The following is a 21,247-nucleotide window of genomic DNA, read 5'->3' as shown; positions in this document are numbered from 1 at the left end:
GCCACCCCATCTCGGGGGTGGAAATTTTTTATTATATTTTAATCGCAAAAGTTGGTAAAAACGTTCATTCTAAGCAAGAAACGTTCTATACATTTTTTTGATAAAATTGCTAATAACTCCTTTTTTAAGTTTTCCTTTTATCAAAACAACTTTACTCAACAAAAATGTACCTTTAGAAAAAATAAACAAAACAGTTTTTTTTTTATTTTCTTTAAGACCAATAGTAATCGAGCTATACTTTATTATATGTTGGCTCTTCTTCGTCAAATGTATTTAAATATTGTAGTTTAAAAGTTAAAAGACGGGAAAACTATGCATTTTTCGAGGACAACTTGTTCTAACTAATTTGAAGTATTTAAAAATATCTCGCTGGTACCTATGATTAATGTGATTCCTAATACATTTCCAGTGAAAATAATAACTCTTTGATATGTGTTGGCGATACAATTCTTTTTTATATGCGTGTCCGCGAAGATTATAACTCCCAAAATATTTATAACGAAAAGATGTAGTTCATAATAGATGCCGACGAAAACAATTATTTCTCTTTCTGTTTGTGTTTCTACCGACGAAACAATTATTTCTGAGAACTTTTTAGTAATAATTATAATTTTCGTGGACCCAAAAACAGAAATGATGTTTTTTGCTGATACTCCTCAAAAAATAATTTTTTTCGCTAACACTTTATTAGGGATTATAATATGCACAATCATATAATCGAAAATAATATTTTTCGCGGCATTCATTGAAAGTTCTACTCTTACCGGCATTTTTCGGAGTTATACTTTTCGTAGGCGGCGGCGACCTATCTCCAGAAGTAAAAAAAAGTCTCAAGCTCAAAAATTAAGTGACTTATATTGAAAAGAATATCAGTCCCTATTTTTTCAGCGAAAAAGTGTTCGGAAGCAACCCCCTAATCACCACCCTAATTAAAATTAGTCATTGGCCTTATTTGGTCTTTTTTATTTATGTATTATTAATAGGTTCTTGAAGTTTGACCGGCTTAGAATTATTAGTTTAAAAAAATGGAGTTAAAAGCGAATAACGAATTTTTGTAGTTTGGAAAAAATGTCTTTTCTTCAGAATAGCAAGATTAGCATCAGAGATACAAAAAATGTTAAATATGAAAATGTAGCTTATTTAGTTCCCAAGAACTTGGTTTGTAAAAATTTTTTCTACTGCAAAAATTGAGTGAGCTATTGATAATTAAAACTTGTAATAACATGCAAAAACCACCTTTACAAACCCTTTCAAAGTCACCTCTTTTTGCGACTGAGGATTTTAAAAATATTTGATATTATTAGGCTTATAGATCTTGTAAAAACCTACAAAATTCTTTTTTACCAAACTTTCTAAAGTAAAAAATAAAAAAGTTACGGTTAAAAAATCAATATATTTTTTGAAAAACAAAAAGGGGGAATCCAATTGGAAGCATAATAATGCCATTGGCCTTATTCATTCTTATTTATAGATTAGTATTATTAATAGATTCTAGAAGTTTGACTGGCTTAGAATGATCAGTTTTTAAAAAAACTGGAATTAAAAGCGAATAACGAATTTTTGTAGTTTGGTAAAAATGCATGAGAAATTCTTCAGAATAGAAAGATTAGCATCAGAGATACGAAAAAATGTTTTAATATAAAATTGTAGGTTATTCAATTCCCAAGAACTTGGTTTAAAAAATTTTTTTCTACAGCAAAAATTGAGTGAATCGTAAATGAGTATATCGAAAACTATTATTTTTATCAAAAAAATGTATAGAACATTTTTTGCTTAGAATTAATGTTTTTATCAACTTTTGCGGTCAAAATATAATAAAAGATTTCCACCCCCGAGATGGGGTGGCAACCACCCCCTTGGTAAAAGCGCCTTTCGGAATCTTATAGATTTTGATCCTTGGACTATCCACTACATATTCTCGAATTTTCAAGCAAATCGATCCATTCTGTAAAAATTGGGAGGTGAAAAGCTTCGGTTCCTGGCCTATCTGGTCAGAATGGCGTTCGGCACTGGTAGCCAATGAGTTGGTATGGATTTGATTACTCCAGCGATCATTCTCATAGGGCCGGTTGTTCGAACGCTAATCAACAATGATCACTATCAAATATTTAATTACTGTCACAACTGTCAATGTCAACTTTGGTTGGGTTGCTGAAAACATAATTGATTATAATTATGAGATTAGTTAATCAATTAAAATAACAATTATTAACATAATTGATTAAATAATTTTATAATTGTAATCAATAATTATGTTTTCAGCAACTAAATCAAAGTTGACATTGACAGTTGTGACAGTAATTAAATATTTGATAGTGATCATTGTTGATTAGCATTCGAACAACCGGGCCTTAGTGTTATTTAGCCAGACATCAATCTTTTGAACGTGAGTACGGTTGATCCATGCGCAATAATGTGTGCAAAATTCAGCAACAGAATAAACAAGAGCCTGAAGAGCTGAGATTGAGCTAAGCCTGAAGACCTGAGTGTGGATACCATTCCTCCCCCTGTTGTGCCGCAGAGCTTCGTAATTATATTGTACTATATTGAACTGTACTTATTTGTATTGTAAATATTTTACCTTATATTTTTAAATTCCCCTGTATATATTTTTTTCTTAATTATTATTACGAGCACGGAATAAGAGTCTCACACATATGACCTGCGTCTCGTCGGCTCAGATGGGTGGAACGAATTGGGATTACTACGGTAGCTGGTGCGAAATACTTCTAACTTTGAATCTTTAAGACATAATTAAGTAAGAATAACATTCGCAACTTTGAACCAATTTTAATAGTTTGGTTCTCAGGGCAAAACGGAAAAGGGAGATTAGATGCAAGAGATTTTTATTTAGCCTAGGGGTGCGAGAGTCAGTCGATTTTAACATCAGAACCACGACAGACGTGTTTTGGGATAATCAAAAAGACGCTTAAAGAGACGCTTTAGGACATACATATATATTGACAAGCCGGTCATATATTAAGTAGATAAACGCGATTATTTTAAAGACATTTTCTTTTGTGGGAACTCATAAAATTTTAGTCGCAATTACACAAACATTTTAACATTTCGTCAATTTAATAGCATCTATAATTTAGTTATCTATTTTATTAATTAAAACTGTTAAACATCACACGGACTTGTATGTACTATAAAGCTTAAAGTTCTGTCTAAAGTCACGTTTAGTTATTTTGGGTGTTTATGTTTACTGTGGTTGAGTTGTTGATTATCGAATTGAACGTTAAGTGTCCTTCATTGCTGTTTAGATGGAAGCAAATTACTTCCGTTTTAGATGCGTCAAGTCAGTCTTCATTTTTGAAAGTAACGTCCCATAACTTCTAGGTCTTATCTCAGAATCTCTGCAGCTGTTTCTAGGGATTTTGTTTTTGTTAATAAAACCCACTCATCAGCATAGTCAAACTTGATGTTATCGGCATGTCTACTGTGTAAGGACCTAAAAGCAGTACTGAGCCTTGTGGCAGGGCATTTTTGAGTTTTCTGGGGGTGCTTCTTTACTACAATATAAAATTACTTGTTACAATGAACCTTACCTTTTACATTGACTGGAGTAAATGACAAGATTCCTTAAAATTAGAGATGCTGTCAGGCGAATACTTTTTGTAACTGGACCCTCATTGTCATCCTGGAAATAAGAAATACGATTAAAAATTACTACCATTTTTTTTTCTCCATTATCAGATTAATATGATGACTCGTATAAGATTAGTATCAGAAATATAGATGAAAATGCAACAACTGCAAACCTTCATTCCGAAGATAAAAATTAGCAGAGAGGGGCGGCAGGGAGATACTTTGTCGACAAAACTATTTATAACGTCATGGAGTATGACTCATACTAACAGAGTCGTTTAATCGAATAAAATTATAGACTACTTAGGAGAAGCCAGAGTGATGCTACAACGATTGCTAATTAAGCAACATAGAGACTTGGTTTAAGGATAGAGTATAGTAAAACAAAAAATGATGACAAATCTTGTCTCCAATCAGCTAATAAAAATCAAGAAATCGCCCATAGAAGATGTGGAAATCTATTTAAAAATTAAACCTTTCAACCAGTGTGTTCTACCAATCTTCACATCATCATCATCCAGCCCTTTGCGTCCACTGCTGGACATAGGCCTCCCTCATTTTTGTCCATTGTGCTCTATTTTGAGCACTTTGCATTCAATTTCTTGACATTTTCTTGAGATCGTCAGTGCAACGAGCAGGGGGTCTTCCTCTACTTCTTTTGTCTAAGCACGGCCTCCACTAAAGTAATCTTTTCATCCACCTTCCATCGCTGATTCGGGCGACGTGTCCGGCCCAATTCCATTTCAGGGTGGCAATTCGGGAAATTACATCGGTAACTCCTGTTCTTCGTCTTATGTCTTCATTTTAAACTCTGTCACGAAGCGATATACTCAGCATTGACCTTTAAATTTTCCTCTGAAATGCAGCATTTTAGAAGTTGTAGCTGTCAATTTCAAAGTTTCGGCAACATAAGTCATCACAGGCAACACACATTGATCAAATGTTTTACGTTTTAAAGAAATTGGTATATCGCTTTTAAAGATGTCTTTGAGTTTTCCATAGGCTGCCCATGCTAGATTTATTCTTCTTCGTATTTCGCATGTTTGGTTGTCTCTTGTGATCTTTATTCGTGTCCAAGGTATATGTATTTTTCCACTAGCTCTACTTCGTTTTCTCCAATATTGATATTTCCGATAGGTACTAGGTTTGTCATGAATTTTGTTTGGGATATGTTTACTTTAAGACCCTACACTGGCACACACTAACTGAAGTTCATGTAGCATTGTACATATCTCCTTGAGGTTGTCAGAGAACAAAACTATGTCGTCTGCGAATTTCAAATTTGTTAATCTTCTACCGTCAATGTTCAGGCCTCTCTCTTCCCAATTAAGTTTTTTACAAGCATATCCTAGAACTGTGGTAAACAGTTTAGGCGAAACAGTTTAGGGATAAGGTATCGCCCTGTCGGACTCCTCTGCCGATTGGGATATGATCCGTGTTTTATGTAGTTTCACCGACATAGTTGCGTTCTTGTATGTATTGTTAATTAACCTTGTGTATCGGTAGTCAATGCGGCACGCTTGTAGTGCTTCCAGAATTTTGTTAAATTCTACCGTGTCAAAGGCTTTTTGAAAATCTACAAAAGCCAAAACGAGTGGTCGATTGTATTCGATAGTCTTTTCTATTACCGTTTTAATGCTCTGTAGGTGATCATTTGTTCCAAATGCGGTACGAAATCCCGCTTGCTCTATTGGCTGGTAAAAATCAAGTGTTTTCTCAAGACGATTTGTAAGGAGTTTGTATAAGTGAGTAAGAAGGCTTATATGTCTGTACTCTTCTAATTCATGGGGATCTCCTTTTTTGTACAATAGAATTCCTTCAGCATTGTACCATTTGTCGGGTATATTACTATCCAAAAGGCACGTATTAAAAAGGTTTTTTATTTTCTTAAGAAGACAAGTGCCTCCGATTTTGATTGCATCAGTAACTACACAATCTTCGCCTGGTGATTTGTTATTCTTAGCTTTTCTTAGGGCTAGTTCTATTTCGTCTATTGTGATTTCCGGTAGTAGTTCAGATCCTTGGTTGACAATGCCCTTTCTCCTTGTTAATATTTCTGGTACTTGATCTTTGTCGGTCTAGACGGTCCAGTTAGCCGAGACGCAGTCGATCGACAAGTTTAGTGGATTTGCGATCGCTGGTTCGAGCCTCGGCCAGGTCATTTGAAATTAATAAAAGGCCAACGCCGTAGTATACAATTCAATACAATCTACGATTTGGTCTGGAATAAACTGGGGTCTGATCGGCCTATGGAGGAGCGGTAAGGCAAGGGATAAGGGCTTGCGTCTTGGTGATTCTCCTCCATAGATCCCTACCGAAGGCCGTTGACGCCTAAGAACGGTGTATGTATATACTTGATCTTTGCTGTTTACTTTGTGTTGGCTTGTGTACAGCAATTTGTAGAAGTCTTCAACTATTTTAAGGGTGTCCTCTCTGTTGGTTGTAAGATGACCATTTTTATCTTTAATCTTTATTATCTGCCTTGTCCCTGTTTTTACTCTTCTTCTCAATACTTTCATACTTCTATTGTTCTCTAACAGCTTTGGATATTTCTTTATTTAATTTTTGTAGTTCGTCAGCTTTAGTTTCCGTGTCGCTTCTCATTTCTATTCTTTTCTGCATTAGTTGCCTGGTATTTTGGCTGATCTCTTTCTTTAATCTTCACATGCGGAGTGGAAAATTTAATTTTTACAAAAACGTCGGTGGAATAATTCGAGAATAAGTTCGTAGACCAGCGGTTCTCAAACTTTTTTAGACGCGGCACCCTTGTAGGGCGAAAATATTTTGCGGCACACCAACCCTTGAAGCGATTTGGGAAACGACAAAAAATGAAATAAATACAATTCTGAGGCTCATTTGATTTCAATATAAACTTGATTTCAGATCAATAAAATACATTACATTTGATATTCAAATATCCTTACATAATGTGATGAATGAAACAAACTGTTTCGATGATGTTTTCATTATATCCTTTAAAATTATGGTAATCTTTGTTCGTTTGACCCTCAAATCCCTTGATGCTTGAAGTTTGCTTCTGAATTTGTTTTTAATGTAAGCATATGCGGAGAAAGAAGACTCACAGAGATAAGTTGATGTAAAACACACAAGTTTTTTCACTGCAACCTTGCAAACAACACTATTTTCTGAATATACCTGCATCCAGAACTTTTCTTGGCTTCCTTCACAGTATTTGAGTTTTAAACTGCTATCTTCGCTGATCTCAAGTAGATTAAGAAAAACTTCATTTGCCATTCCGATAGGTTAATTTTTTGGGTCGCACGAAAACGGGTCCATCATTCAGCTATATAGGTCATCTGAGTCAGGAAAATAGTTTACAATACTTTCTTCCAAACCTTGCAAATGAGCAATACCAATTTTAAAGAAGTTCGTTTGAGGATTGATTTCATTTGTTATAACAAATTCCTGTAATCGAGAGAAATTTGTGAGGTTCCTCTTTTCAACAAATGCTTTAAAAAATGTAATTTTGTTACGCAAGGCTTTGATTTTATCTAATTGTGCTCCTTCTTTGCCTTGAATCGAAGTAGTGGTTTTATTTATTATTTGACATCTTTTAATTCTTGGAGGAAAGACTCCTCCGTAAATGTGATAATCAGTGGATATTTTAGTTCAAACAGTCTTTATAAAATTGTTCCCCTTGATAGCCACCGGACCTCTATGTGGAGCAAAAGATTGAAGTGAGCTATACCCATATCTTCAGCGGTGAGCTTTAAAAGGCGTGCTTGAAGCGGACGGCTCTTCACATGGTTAAGTATTTTCACAGAACCATCCAATACGTCTTTCAAATCTTGCGGCATCTTTTTAGTTGCCAAAGAATGGCGATATAAGATACAATGACCTCTGGAGACATTTTCTGCCACTACCTTTATTCTAGACACCGCCCCTCTAATTTTACCAACCATTACAGCCGCTCCATCACTGCAAATATCCACACATATACTCCACTCATCATTTTTTCTTATATGCTCGTGGATAGCCTTGGAAATTTCTTCACCATTGGCATAACTTTTAAGCACTTCACACATAAGGAGTTCTTCTATTTTCATCCCGAATGGAAACCTCACAAACACAAGCAGAACAGTAAGTCCAGCAACGTCGGTACTTTCATCAAGCTGTAAACTGAAGAATTCACAAGTTTTTAATCTATTTATACGCTCTCTCCCCACAAAGTCTGAAATAGTGTCAATTCTTTTGTTTATAGTGCTGTTTGGCATCTGCACATTATCAATCTTCTTGGTCATATCTGGACCTAACATGCATTGTACGACATCCCTCACGCAAGGTTTAATCAGTTCCTCGGCAATGGTATGGGGTTTTCCAGCTTTTGCAGTGTGCAAAAAACAATACATAATGCTTCAGTGGCGTTTTCGTTTTCATTTTTGCAGACTCTTTCCATCATGCATGACCCTGTTTGAAGAGATGAAGCACGACGTTTGAATGTTTCTTCGGCCTTATCGGCTAAACCAGGATGATTACTTTCCAATCTTTTTTTAATTTAGACGGAACCAAGCACCCATTAGCAACAATTTTTTGACAATTGGCCTTCTGGTGCCTGTTCGTTGCCAACTTGAATAAAGCCATATAACGTAAGATAGCTAGGATCATACCTTCTTATTTTTCCCCGAATTTCTTTTTGGTAAGGAACCTTCTTTCCACGAATTGAGGGAGAACAACTTGGATGAGCTGGACTCGAATGGATCTCGTGGACAGTTGCATCTTCTCCATATCTGCTAGTTGTCACTGAATCAGTTACTGAATCACTGAATCAGTAATAGTGCAAGACATATTTCATGGCAAAAATAGCAACATAAGTACATAATATTATACATATTAATTCCAATGAGTATAATTACTTACGTCGTCACTTTTCTTCTGCAGTTATATCTAAAACTTCCACTTAGAAATCTAACTCTAATTTTTACAAAACTCACTTATCGGCTGCAAGAATGAATGAAGGTAGCAGTCGCGTGCGTCGGTCGAATTTGGCTGTTTGTTTCTCGGTCGCCATCGATAATACACAAGTACAAAAATAGTCAACATGTTTCGATTGGACAGTGGCGCAGCGGCCGGTTGTTCGAATTTTCTTAAATTTTCCACGTCACCCTTGGCAAATGCTTGAGGCACCCCAGGGTGCCGCGTCACCCACTTTGAGAACCTCTATCGTAGACGAACCGGAGTGGAATATATTATCGAAAGTATTTCAATACAAAGATGGAGATGGGAGGAACATGTTGCAAGAATGAAAGACGGCAGGTGGACAAAAAAATTGTTTGTGTAGAGACCACGAGCAGACAAGCGAAGCCGGGAAAGACCCCAACGCGATGAATCAATCACTTCAAATAGTCTAAGAGCTAGTGAACCCTCCGACTAACGGTCTTCCTGTACGGCTAGAAATTTGTATAATGATAATTCATAGCACACAAAGGCTAAAAACCATGACCTGGCAGGCATCAGCCCTGCACGTGTATCTACCAGGTGAATCGAAAAGTGCATATTTTAGGGGGTAAAATAAACTTTCTCCTGTAAGGTTTAAATTTAAGTATGTGTCAAAGTCATTTAGAAGAAATGTGTACAATGACAGGCGATTCTGAACAGCACAAGACCTTGCCAAGCGAGGGGAAAGATTAGGGTTTTTTCCTAAAATTATTTTTTTTGCATCGAGCAAAGGTTTTCTAGGTTTTTTGAATCATTCCAAACAGAAAAGGTCTTTAGTGACATTTCTCTTAGGTTAATAGTTTTTGACATATAAGCGGTTAAAAATTTAAAAATTGCGAAATCGGACATTTTTAATCCTGAATTGAACATTTAACTGAAAATTTCAATGTTGCCAAAGTAGGTAGATATTCTTCAAACATCCATTGATGAAATCCCGAAGAGTTTTTTTTGCAATACAATATCGAAAACCCCTTTGTTTTTTAATTGCTAATCAAGCGGGCGCGACACTGTAGTATAAGTGAGGACGTTTGAGTTTGCATAAACTCATTATCTCGAGAATGGGCAAATTTGAAGAGAAATCCTCAAACAGGTCGATTGTTATTTTTAAATTAGGACTTTTTGGCCGTGTAATACCTCATTTGAAAGGTTATTTAATTCTCTATTCAGTAAAATAAACGTTAACATAATTATTTACATGGGGTGTGCAAAAAAAATTTTCTTCTTTTTGTGTAAATTAATTTAATAAAAAAAGAATGTGTGTGTACTTTGTACGCACGTAAGAAGCTATACTTCTATTATACAATTTCAACGAAATAAATAATATACTTAACAGTTACAATACCAAAAATTAACAATAATTACCAAAAAATTAACAATAATTACCAAAAATTAACCAAAACTTAACAATACCAAAAAAAAATTAATATGAATCGTCCGGGATTTGAACCCGCGATCTCTCGATCTCTGGTCCAATGCTATATCAACCGAAATATCAAGCCCCGTGCTATTGACGTGTCGGATATAATTATACACATCACGGTGACAAATAGATCAAAGTGAAGTATAAAAATAGATATTTTATTATCTTACGCCCGACGAAGACAAATCCAAAGACACAAAAATTATAATAAATAATACATTTACTAAGAACACTAATATATTCTTTTAATGACTTATTTGCGCTGATACATACATAATTTGAAAGATTAGCAACGAACTACATACTGTATGTCTGCGCATGCGCCAGGAAATTATAAAATTTCACCCTCGATCGAAAAGAAGTATAACTTCGAAAAAAAATTTTGTACACCCTGTATAAACAATTATGTGAATGTTTATATTACTGAATAGAGAATTAAATAACCTTTCAAATGAGCTGTCACACAACACCTACTCTTATTTAAAAAAATCATCGATTACGTCATCACGCTCAGATGGATGACGTCACTAGTATTATATATATGCCAAAAAGTCCTAATTTAAAAATAAAAATCGACCTGTCTGAGGATTTCTCTTCAAATTAGCCAATTCTCGAGATAATGAATTTATGCAAACTCAAATGTCCTCACTTGTACTACAGTGACGCGCCCGCTTGATTAGCAATTAAAAACAAAGGGGTTTTCGATATTGTATTGCAAAAAACCCTTCGGGATTTCATCAATCGAAGTTTAAAAAATATCTACCTACCTTGGCAACATTGAAATTTTCCCGATTTCGCAATTTTTAAATTCTTAATCGCGTATATGTCAAAAACTATTAACCTACGAGAAAAGTCACTAAAGACCTTTTCTGTTTGGAATGATTCAAAAAATCTAAAAATAAATTTGTTCGATGCAAAAAAAAATAATTTTAGGAAAAACCTTTTCGATTCACCTGGTAGATACACGTGCAGGGCTGATGCCTGCCAGGTCATGGTTTTTAGCCTTGGTGTGCTATGAATTATTACTATACAAATTACTAGCGTTACAGGAAGACCGTTAGTCGGAGGGTTCACTAGCTCTTAGACTAAAATGAATTGTGACCAATTCCAATGGACAAATTAGAATAGTACAGATTGACAATTATATGCATGAAAGTTTAGTTCAGAGAAAAAAAGATAATTAATATAGACTAATCCAGCTGCAAATTTCACATCAGTCATCATATGGACACAAATTACTATCATGCAATTATACATAAACAAAAAAATTATGTGTATGAATGCTAATATGCACGTGAAAAAAAAACTTTTTAACAAGCATCAAACATATCTTCACATGCAATGTTTCAATCTGGCATTTTATTTATATCCCAAAGTATAAAGGATATACAAAAAAAGATAGGTCGTAAATTAAACTACACATTCTGGATCCAATGGTACTTCGATGAAACCTAAGTCAAGATCTTATAAGTTACAAATGCAAATCAATATTTCAAATTCTTGGTGAAGTGTTACACATTGAGTTATGAAAATATCTATGGCTTTTTTATGATCCTTTCATCTTTTAAATCTAAAAAACGGAATGTGGCACATCGGGAGTGATCTAGGAGGGGAAGCATAGCTTTTTTATCGTCTATGCACGCTGCGATGGTTTTTGATTTATTTTATTTGTTTTATTTTAATTTATTTAATTTGATATATTTTAATTTATTTAATTTTATTAAATTTTAATTTATATTATTATTTATTTTAATTTATCTTATGTTATTTGTGTTATAAGTTTATTTGTGCTAAGATAAGTTACATATATGTATTAAATACAGTTATTGGTGACTCCAGAATATGTACCTCAATTTAAGAACTGCCTATTTTTACACTCTGCATATTAAAAAAACTACAAAACATACTAAAAAAATAATTTGTAATAAAAAATTTCTATATATGTAATTTCAAAATTGTAATACAATTAAAACTACAAATACGTGCTACATCTTACTTAAAATGAAAGGTTTTTTGTTTAAAATGGCTGTTGTATAAATGGCAAAAATTGTATTTATAGATTTTTGGAGTATAATATATGAACAAAACTAACAATGATAGTCTCCCTTTAAAACCGCTAATGCGGCTTTGGGAGTATAGCAGGGTAGTCTGCCATCTCTTGATCCTAAAGTATACAAGAAAGGTAACAGGGCCAGTGCTATGCTTCAACCATCTATTATTACTCCTGGTTTTACCCAAGGTACTCATTTTAGTCAGGGTGAGTCGACCGAGGTCCAGTAGATATTTAACAATATCTAATGTTCTCGATTAAATAAATCATAAATCAAGATATATTCATGTGTTTCATAGATTATAACAAGGCCTTTGATAAAGTGCGGCATGATCATCTAATCAGACTCCTGGCAGAAAAGAATTTAGATAAACCAGACATCCGACTAATAGCAAATATGTACTACAATCAGAAAGCAGTAGTGAGAGTAGAGAATAATACCACTGAAGAAATTGAAATAAAGCGAGGTGTGAGACAAGGGTGTATACTGTCACCAACCCTGTTTAATCTCTATTCCGAAGACGTAATGAATAGAACACTCTCTGAGCAATCCATAGGTATTAAAATAAATGGTGTTAGATTAAACAATCTGAGATTTGCCGACGACACCGTTCTGATCGCAGAAACACTTGAAGAGCTACAGACATTGGTGAATAAGATAGCAGACTGCAGTGAAGAATATGGACTATCTTTGAACATAAAGAAAACTAAATTTATGGTAATATCGAAATCAACACGAAATGTCCAAAATTTATATATACACAATGAAATTATCGATCGAGTTAGCAAATACAAATATTTAGGCACTTTTGTAAATGAAGACAACGATAGCTCAGCAGAAATCAAAATAAGAATAGAAAAAGCCAGATCTATATTCACTAAAATGAAGAGAGTGTTCTGTGGAAGAGATTTGAGCCTTGAAATGAAACTTCGCCTGATTAGATGTTACATACTTTCTGTGCTGTTCTACGGAATGGAGTCATAAACGCTGAAAAAGATTGATATCAAAAAATTGGAGGCATTTGAACTGTGGATGTATCGCAGAATCTAGAGAATATCATGGACGGAGAGAGTCACAAACGTCGAGGTCTTGAGAAGATTGAATAAAGAAAAGGAAGTCATATTTACGATCAAAAAACGAAAACTGCAATACTTGGGACACATTACAAAAGGCGAAAGATACGAACTGCTTCGAATAATTATGCAGGGAAAGATATCAAGAAAAAGATCCATAGGAAGAAGACGAAACTCCTGGCTAAATAATCTACGGGAATGGTATAGCTGTAGCAACAACGAATTGTTTCGGTCAGCAGTTTCGAAAATACGTATAGCCCTGATGATCGCCAACCTTCGGAATGAAGATGTCACTTGAAGAAGAAGAATGTTCTCGAGTTGAAGTCAGACATTCTACCGCCTGAGCTATCTGGCCCCTGGCTAGACAAAACTAATATTGATAAAAATCAATTTAAGATCAATCTAGTATTCTTTTGTTAATTCCTCTGTTAATTGAAATTTTAATGCATTTGGCACAAATTTTTTTAATAAAGTCTCAACAATGAAAATGACACTCTGGAACTAACTCATTAGATTAGGTAGGCTTATGATTAGGTAAGGAGACTTGATTGACTACCCACTTTATTGCCTGACGCAGGCCAATATCAATAAAATGATAGCAAAAAGAACAGCCAAAGTATTTTAAGTTTGGAAGTAATTCATTTGAGAAGAAACTTTCTGATTTGCTTCTGGTGACATATAACATAGGTAAAATTTAATGACCGAGTAGTTCCAACTAATATTCGTTCAAATTTCGATTTTGAAGAAAAACTGATCCAATAATGCTTTGTCCAACTACTACTTGGTAAAAGTAACCTTCTTTGAAACAAAAAACATCTTTTTTCAAAAAAATCTTTTATTTTATTGGATAAGATGCTCCTTTTAGCTCAATATAAGGATTCCAGCGATTTTCAAACTTCCTTCTGCCATCCGAATAATATGATTCTGGAAACTCTGCAAAATAGGTATCTGTTCCGTCAATTATCTTTTCGTTTGTGATGAACTATTTATTTAAGAGCCATCTCTTTAGATTTGGAACACCTAGTAATCAAAGGAATCAAAATCAGGAGAATAAGCTGGATGAGATAGCAATTTGAAGCCCCACTCACGAATTGTGCCATTGTCATGAGTCGGAGCATTGCCTTAGAGAAATAACACTTTTTTCTTCTGTCTCTCACCTCTAATTCCTCTCAATGATAATCCCCTGCCTGTTTGGGAGGGAGGATAAATCAATTATTATTATAGATGGTCCCTGGTCTATAGACCAAAAAGTTGTTCATTCCATTTCTATCATACTTCCCAAAAAGCAAAATTATATATTTCTCTTTGAAAAATAACTATAATCTCTATTCCATAGAAAAATCTGGAGCACTATATATTATATCAGTATTCAATTCATAAAATGCAGCCATTTTCAAACAACGTATATGAAAAATATAATGTAAAAGAAGTGATGAAACAAAATAAAACAAGCAAAACACAAAACGATAACAACACAGTCATTAGGTACAGGGTGACACTCACTATAAGCCGACACCTCACCTGGTCTGAGGTAAGTTGGGGGCCACCACGGGTGACCACTGCCGTCAAACCAGAAGTGACAGGTATCGAAGATTTCAGCTTAAGAAATAACAATATTCATAGTTACATTTTTGTTGAAAAAAAGTTACAATTAAAAATAATAAAGAAATATAAACATTAAAAGGGTATAAAAAAAATTGTTAAACTAGTCATAATATTATTTACAAGTTGAAGTGATTTATCAACATAGACAAGGCGAAAACGGCGGGTTCGAAGGGAAAAATATTCCCATGAGATTTTTTTGCATAATCACATCCGTGAGATATCCCAGAATAAGGTTCAAGAAGTCGCCCCCGTGAAAAGTGGGCCATTTTTTTTAACAATTTTTTTTAATCAAATTGCAAGAATCAATATTTTTGGCCCGAACAATTTTTTCTTTAATTATTTGGACCATTCTGGACAAAAAAGGTCTCTTATAATTTTTCTCTAAAGTTAATCGTTTTCGACTTATAAGCAATTTAAAATTGAAAAAAACGAAAAATGGCGATTTTCAAGGCTTAATAACTCGGTTAAAAGTTATTATTATGAAAGTCAATATATGACTAAATCAAAGTTTAAAGCCCCCCCTACAAGATCCTGAAGAAATTTTTGTCATTATTTTATTACTAAGCTGTTATTTTTAAGTAATTATAATAAGCGCCATGCACGTGTGCGGCCGCTGTAAATTCTGAGTGCGAGAGAGAAGCCATTCCAGCAGTCCAATTTTGTGCATCTTACTCCCACTCACATTTACAGCGGCGTCAATACGATCTAACCGCTCATTGATATTAATTAAAAATAACAGCTTTATAGCGGCGACTTTAAACTTTGATTTAGTCACTTTCTGACTTTCATAATAATAATTTTTAACCGAGTTATGTCATAAAAAATGGCCATTTTCGCGTTTTTCAAATTCTAAATTGCTTATAACTCGAAAAAGATCAACTTTAGAGAAAAATTATAAGAGAGATTTTTTGTCCAGAATGGTCCAAAAAACCTAAAAAAAATAGTCCGGGCCACAAATATTAATTTTAGCAATTTGATTTAAAAAAATTGTTAAAAAAAATTGGCCCACTTTTCACGTGGGCGACTTCTTGAACCTTATTCTGGGATGTCTCACGAATGTGATAATGCAAAAATATCTCTTGGGAATATTTTTCCCAACGAACCCGCCGTTTCCGCCTTGTCTAACAGTTATAGCAGTCATCGCTACTATTCTTTTAGGTTTGTTTGTGCAACAGTTGCAAATAATTTAAAAAAAAAATACGTTTGAGCAGCAAACCATCTATAAATTTAAAAAATAAAATCTTATGTACCGGGTGTCCCAATAAGAATGGTTCTCGGCCATATCTCAGGGAACGTTTTATAGTACAGCTTTAAGAAAAAAATATTTATAACAAAAGTTGCTTCGGGAAAAGCCTGGAAATTATTTTCATGATTGTGGGTCCACCGCTAGAGGGCGTACTTGAATATCAAAAATTAAAAAATCAAAAATTTACAAAATTTACCCAATGGAAGGGCACTAGAAATTAAATCATCGTATTCTTCATAAAATTCTGCGCATATTTGATTTCACAAGTTTAGGTCTACCTTTGCAAATAAGAGGTGGGGTGAATGGGAACCTTCTTATGAAAAAATGGCTGTAAGTCCGGTTCTGATAAATCGAATTTTGCATACTTGGTCTTGTTGAAAACAGCTCTTTTTCCTCAATGTTAGTGTCTTATTTTCGAAATAGCCTAATAAGTAATATGCAAGCTAAGAGGCGTTATTTAATTATTTTCAGAAATATAGTTTTCTTTGGAAAATATTAAATACAAATATGCATTTTTAATCGTGTATTACAAAATTAGCAATATCATACCGAAAACCGCATGTCGATACCTTTTTTCTATCTCGAGATATCTTAAGAAATGTGTAAATTAATTTAAACATAACTTACTGTCACCGGTAAACGAGGTTAAGGAAAAGTAGTGTGCTGTGGAAAAAACAAATAAACATTTTGCAGATGTAAACGTATATAATTAATTAAAACAACAATAAGACAAACAACACTATAAAATATAACAAAGAAATAAAAGCACTTTACTTACTCTTTCAAGAGTGGATTGAATAGCAACAGATTTAACTGTTTTAGACTTTTATTTATGGGGACGGATTAAAGACCTTGTTTTTGCCGCTAGGCCCACTACGCGAGAAAACATCTAGAATCTAGAGAATCGAAAAGCCATTCAAAGCATTGCGAAAGCAGAAATTGAGACTGCTGTTCAATCTACTCTTGAAGGAGTAAATGAGAAGGAGTAAGTAAGTAGTTGCATTTATTTCTTTGTTATATTTTATAGTGTTGTTTGTCTTATTGTTGTTTTAATTAATTATATACGTTTACATCTGGAAAATGTTTATTTGTTTTTTCCATAGCACACTACTTTTTCTTAACCTCGTTTACCGATGACAGTAAGTTATGTTTAAAATTTACACATTTATAAGATATCTCGAGATAGAAAAAAGGTATCGACATGCGGTTTTCGGTATTATGTTGCTAATTTGGTCTAAGTTTGTAATACAGGATTAAAAATGCATACTTGTAATTAATATTTTCCAAAGAAAACTATATTTCTGAAAATAACGCATCCTAGCTTGCATATTACTTATTAGGCTCTTTCCAAAATAAGACACTTACATTGACGAAAAAGAGCTGTTTTCAACAATACCAAGTACCTATGCAAAATTCGATTTATTAGAACCGGACTTACAGCCATTTTTTCATAAGAAGGTTCCCATTCACCCCACCTCTTATTTGCAAAGGTAGACCTAAACTTGTGAAATCAAATATGCGCAGAATTTTATGAAGAATACGATGATTGGATTTCCAGTTCCCTTTCATTAGGTAAATTTTGTAAAATTTTGATTTTTCAATTTTTGATATTCAATTACGCCCTCTAGCGGTGGACCTACAATTATGAAAATAATTTCCAGGCTTTTCCCGATGCAACTTTTGTTATAAATATTTTTTTCTCAAAGCTGTACTATAAAGGGTTCCTGAGATATGGCCGTGAGCCATTCTTATTGGGACACCCAGTACATTTGATCATTTTTATTAAAATATTTTTAAAAAATCAATAAATAAATAAAAATGTATATCTTGAAAACGTTTTTGAACCAGTCGGACCATCACCAGTGAAACATCTTGATAGTAGTTGAAACTAGCCATACTCTTGGTTGTAAAAACCCTTAGATTACATGATAATTGTCAATAATAATAAAATTAAAAAAGGTCGATGTTAAAGGATTCACTTTAAGGGAACCTACATGTCCCTGCTCCGAAAATGTATCCATCATAGATTATTTTTTGCAACTACTACAGAAACAAACCTTTATTATGTAGCAACAAAACTATAATATATAACGGATTTAAAAATAAAAATTATGTAATAATTGACTATTGTAAATTATTTTGAACATTCATCATATTAGACAGAATAAGAAAAAATCTTATACAGGATTAGAATATATACAGAAATATGGTATCTCAATATAGAATATGTAAACTAAAAATAAAAACAAAATTCTCTAACCTCTCAATCATTAACATACACTGCACAACAGAACATATCATGGAAATAAAAGAAGAGTTCTACAAATAGATAGAAGAAGTATATGACAGCTTATTGAGAAATAACAAATAGGAGATATGAATGCTTAAATAGGCAAAGAACTTAGGAACCATTAGCGCACATTTACTAAATCAAAACATCTATGGAAATCGAGAATTACTTATCAAAGCCAGTAGAAAAAAACAATTTGACTTTTTTCCCACACCGCGACATACACAAAGCGACATGGATTATGCCAGGTGGAACAATCGCTAACCCAATTGATCATGTCTTGATATACAAAAGGACCGTCATACAGGATGTAAAGAACCGAAGAGAGGAGCATGCTGAATTCAGGGAAACCGGAGGAAACAGAGGAAACAGGAGGAACAGAAACAAACAACAGAATATCTAAATATACAAAAATTGAGACAACACTGACAAATACAAGCAGTCTAGTTCTCAAAGAACATTGAAAAGAAATCAAAACAAAAGTAATTGACGCAGCCGGAAAGATCAAGGGCAAAAAAGAGGAAAAAAAAGAATTGTTCAACGACGAGTTACAGAGGCCTTCAGAAAAAAATTCAAGAACACAAGAAATATATGGAAAGAAGCATACTACGAAGTTTCAAGACGAAGGGCCGATAAAATAAGAAAATACAAAATGAACGTAATATACAGCGGATAAATGGAAAGCAGCGATAGAAGAGAAATGTATAAATATCTACTTATACCAAATACAAAAAAAAAATAAAAACAGGTTGAAGAACCTATTTCCAAAATATCTTATATTGTAATCAGAATAAGAAAGGAGCTTAATTTCAAAGTTAATAATATAAAGACCAATAATATTGAATTTATTTTTAAAAAAATATTTTCAAAGATGTTGGTCTGAAGCTATTTCCTTGTGGCATTTTTATAATTAACCATTAAGGGGCCGTCCATTAATCACGTGATGTTTTTTTGGCATTTTTTAACACCCCCTCCCCATTGGTGATACATACATGGTGACGTTTAAGACTTACCCCCATACCCCTATATCACGTGTATTTTTTAGGATCTACAAAAAATCTATTTTTGTAATATCTATAAAATACACGTATAGTAGGTAAATAAGTATTGTCCTTTTCATGATCATTTTTCAGTGCGTCACAAATGATAGGAAAAAGGGTAAGTCCGTGATAATACACATTTATGACATTTATTCTAACATGACATTTTAATGTTGTTCTGAAGCTATTTCCTGGCATTTTTATGATTAATTATTTATATGGGAAATAAGCCACAATTAAAATGAAAAAAATAATTTTATTAACGTTTTATATTATAATCAATATAAATGAGTGAGATTAAATAAATTATTAGAAGAATTTTTTTGCTTAGCAACAACACTTTTGTTTATTTTAGTAATATTTTATATTTTGACAACGGCACCCGATTTGGGCGTCGAAACGTTAATAAAATTATTTTTTTCATTTTAATTGTGGCTTATTTCCCATATAAATAATTAATCATGCCATTTTAGTTAAATCTGACAGTTGTCACATTTTATTTTCAATTTAGCCACAATTAAATTGAAAAAAAATAATTTTAATAACGTTTCGACTCCTAAATCGGGTGCCGTTGTCAAAATACAAAATACTACTAAATTAAACAAAAATGTTGTTGCTTAGTAAAAAATTATTCTAATAATTTATTTAATCCGACTCATTTATATCGGCAATTCAGACATATATTATACATTTTAAAGTAGAAGAGTTTAAATGATATTGCCAATATTTATGAGTTGCATTCCTGGGACGACTTTACTGAAAGATAGTTCATTCCATTACATGAAATCAACCCCAACTCAAGAATATCCGCCATAAAAAAATTATAGCATGTCATCTGTCTTTTTTTTGGTACCCCGTCAAAATAGCCCCGTCAAAAAAGCTCCGACAAAATAGCCCCGACATAATATCCCGCACACAAAATAGCTCCGACAAAATAGCCTGCAGACAAAATAGCCTCGACAAAATAGCCTCGACAAAATAGCCCCGAAAAAAAAGCTCCCTTCAGAATTCATCATGAAATAATTCCTTAAAAATAAATTTTTTCGGAAATGGTAATTATCCTCTATTCAAATGTTTATCTTAACCACATTAAATAAAAATTGTCTTTTCAGAGAACTCGAGTCCTGTTTTTCCTGCCTCTTGGAAGTTTGAACATTTCAGTTAAGCGAAAATCAATATTAATTTATGATATAAACATTTTTTCTGTTTTCAGGCAACAGTAAAATGCATTTTAAATTAAATAAATTAAATACATTCTTCCTTTTTGTCAAATAATTTAAATTAAAAACAAGTTTTTGGACACCTTGTATAAATAATTATGTAATTGTTTATAAGAGGCTTTTTTAGCCGGGGCTATTTTAGCCGGGGCTTTTTTGACCGGGGCTATTTTGTGTGCGATCTATTTTGTCGGGGCTATTTTGTTTGCGCGCTATTTTGTCGAGGCTATTTTGTGTTGGGGCTATTTTGACGGGGCTTTTTTGACGGGGCTCTTTTGACCGGGCTATTTTGACGGGTCACGCTTTTTTTTAAATTTCATTTAAAATTTTATTTTAAATCTCTAATGCGAGAATTTTACTGTCACCGTTGCAATTGGTTGTCTTTTTAAAGACCACATGCTATAATTTTTTTTTGTGGCGGATATTCTTGAGTTGGGGTTGATTTCATGTAATCGAATGAACGATCTTTCAGTAAAGTCGTACCAGGAACGCAACTCATAAATATATGTCTGAATTGCCGATATAAATGAGTCAGATTAAATAAATTATTAGAAGAATTTTTTACTAAGCAACAACATTTTTGTTTAATTTAGTAGTATTTTGTATTTTGACAACGACACCCGATTTGAACGTTGAAACGTTAATAAAATTATTTTTTTCAATTTAATTGTGGCTTATTTCCCATCTAAATAGTTAATTTTCAAAGATATTCATAGGAAAAAGGATTGGAAGTTATGAAGACGTTCTAAAAATTTACT

The 21,247-nt window shown here is 33.3% G+C and overlaps 1 protein-coding gene across 7 annotated transcripts in view; it reads right to left on the bottom strand.

Annotated features, from left to right (window-relative positions):
- The window catches only part of LOC114332463 (AT-rich interactive domain-containing protein 2), a 330,994-nt gene that overhangs the window by 14,122 nt on the left and 295,625 nt on the right, over nucleotides 1-21,247 (bottom strand). For 4 of the 7 annotated variants that reach the window (XM_050662174.1, XM_050662176.1, XM_050662179.1 and 1 more), the window contains exons 18-19: nucleotides 14,595-14,690; nucleotides 3,552-3,643 (exon numbers count right to left, since the gene is read on the bottom strand). In XM_050662174.1, the coding sequence (XP_050518131.1) occupies nucleotides 3,552-3,643; nucleotides 14,595-14,690 (188 nt within the window). The remainder of the gene's footprint in view (nucleotides 1-3,551; nucleotides 3,644-14,594; nucleotides 14,691-21,247) is intronic. The other 3 variants (XM_050662177.1, XM_050662181.1, XM_050662175.1) reach the window with 2 other exon arrangements.

This window comes from Diabrotica virgifera, chromosome 9 (genome assembly GCF_917563875.1).
Source record: "Diabrotica virgifera virgifera chromosome 9, PGI_DIABVI_V3a".
NCBI lineage: Eukaryota > Metazoa > Arthropoda > Insecta > Coleoptera > Chrysomelidae > Diabrotica > Diabrotica virgifera.
The sequence above is the reverse complement of the archived record's forward strand: the minus strand, read 5'-3'. Positions and strand labels throughout refer to the sequence as shown.